Below are 863 nucleotides of genomic sequence, written 5' to 3'. Positions count from 1 at the left end.
ACAGGACATGTTTTACTGGTTGGACAGTATAAATATAAACAAATAAAGAGAACAGGACACAACTTATTTCTCTCCTCTGATTCGTTCCGTTTTGTCGTCTCTATCTATTTCTTCACCTACACCGTCACTCTGTCGAGATCTGCACACACGTGGTACGCTCCGTAGGGTTTGTCACGTAGCGGCCTCGTGCGCTGACGTGCACCAACGTCAACTGGCCAATGAAACGTGATCATTCTATGAATCATTATAGTTTTTCAGGCGAGCTCAAAATCAAACACAACTAATGCTGCGTTCTATTATCCTCAACGATCCGACTCGGACCTCGGATATCGGAATTCTTGGGCTTGTCCGAGTTTAGAAATCCGAGGAAAGGGTGGGGGGTGTTGCTAGGCAACGTGTGACTTTCTAGTCGGAACTCGGATAAATGACAGAACGCAACGGGACGGGACGCAGCGCTCCACAAAATATTGCATATTTCAATGTAGCGTGATATCGCGATACCGATATTGAGTCGATGTGTCATGCACCTTTACTCTGTTTATCTGGGATTTAGAAACAAGAGGAAGATCATGCGGATCTTCACTCTGCCTCCCACGGTCGGCAGCAGCCCCGAGCCCAACTTCTACGACAGCCTGCAGAAGGTGCGCCTGCGGCAGCAGCTGGAGATGTACTCTCTGGGTGAGCATTCGTTTAAAATCAACTCCACACCAGCCTGGGTCTGGGAGGAGAATCCAAAATGTGTCTCTGATTCTGTCCTGTTCTATGTTTTCAACACATTACTTTGGGTTGAACATCAGGCAGTAAGTACTGTGCTTGCGACTGTACACGTTTGAGGTACTTGTACTTTACTCGAGTCTTTTCTT

General features: G+C 47.0%; 1 protein-coding gene across 1 annotated transcript in view; it reads left to right on the top strand.

Moving 5' to 3' along the window:
* Positions 1–863, top strand: part of smim19 (small integral membrane protein 19) — a 6,615-nt gene that overhangs the window by 2,488 nt on the left and 3,264 nt on the right. Inside the window, exon 2 of the mRNA XM_032510884.1 lies at positions 554–678. Coding sequence (XP_032366775.1) covers positions 554–678 — 125 coding nt within the window. The remainder of the gene's footprint in view (positions 1–553; positions 679–863) is intronic.

Source organism: Etheostoma spectabile, unplaced genomic scaffold (genome assembly GCF_008692095.1).
Source record: "Etheostoma spectabile isolate EspeVRDwgs_2016 unplaced genomic scaffold, UIUC_Espe_1.0 scaffold273, whole genome shotgun sequence".
NCBI lineage: Eukaryota > Metazoa > Chordata > Actinopteri > Perciformes > Percidae > Etheostoma > Etheostoma spectabile.
Note: the sequence above shows the minus strand (reverse complement) of the source record. Positions and strands in the feature narration are given on the sequence as shown.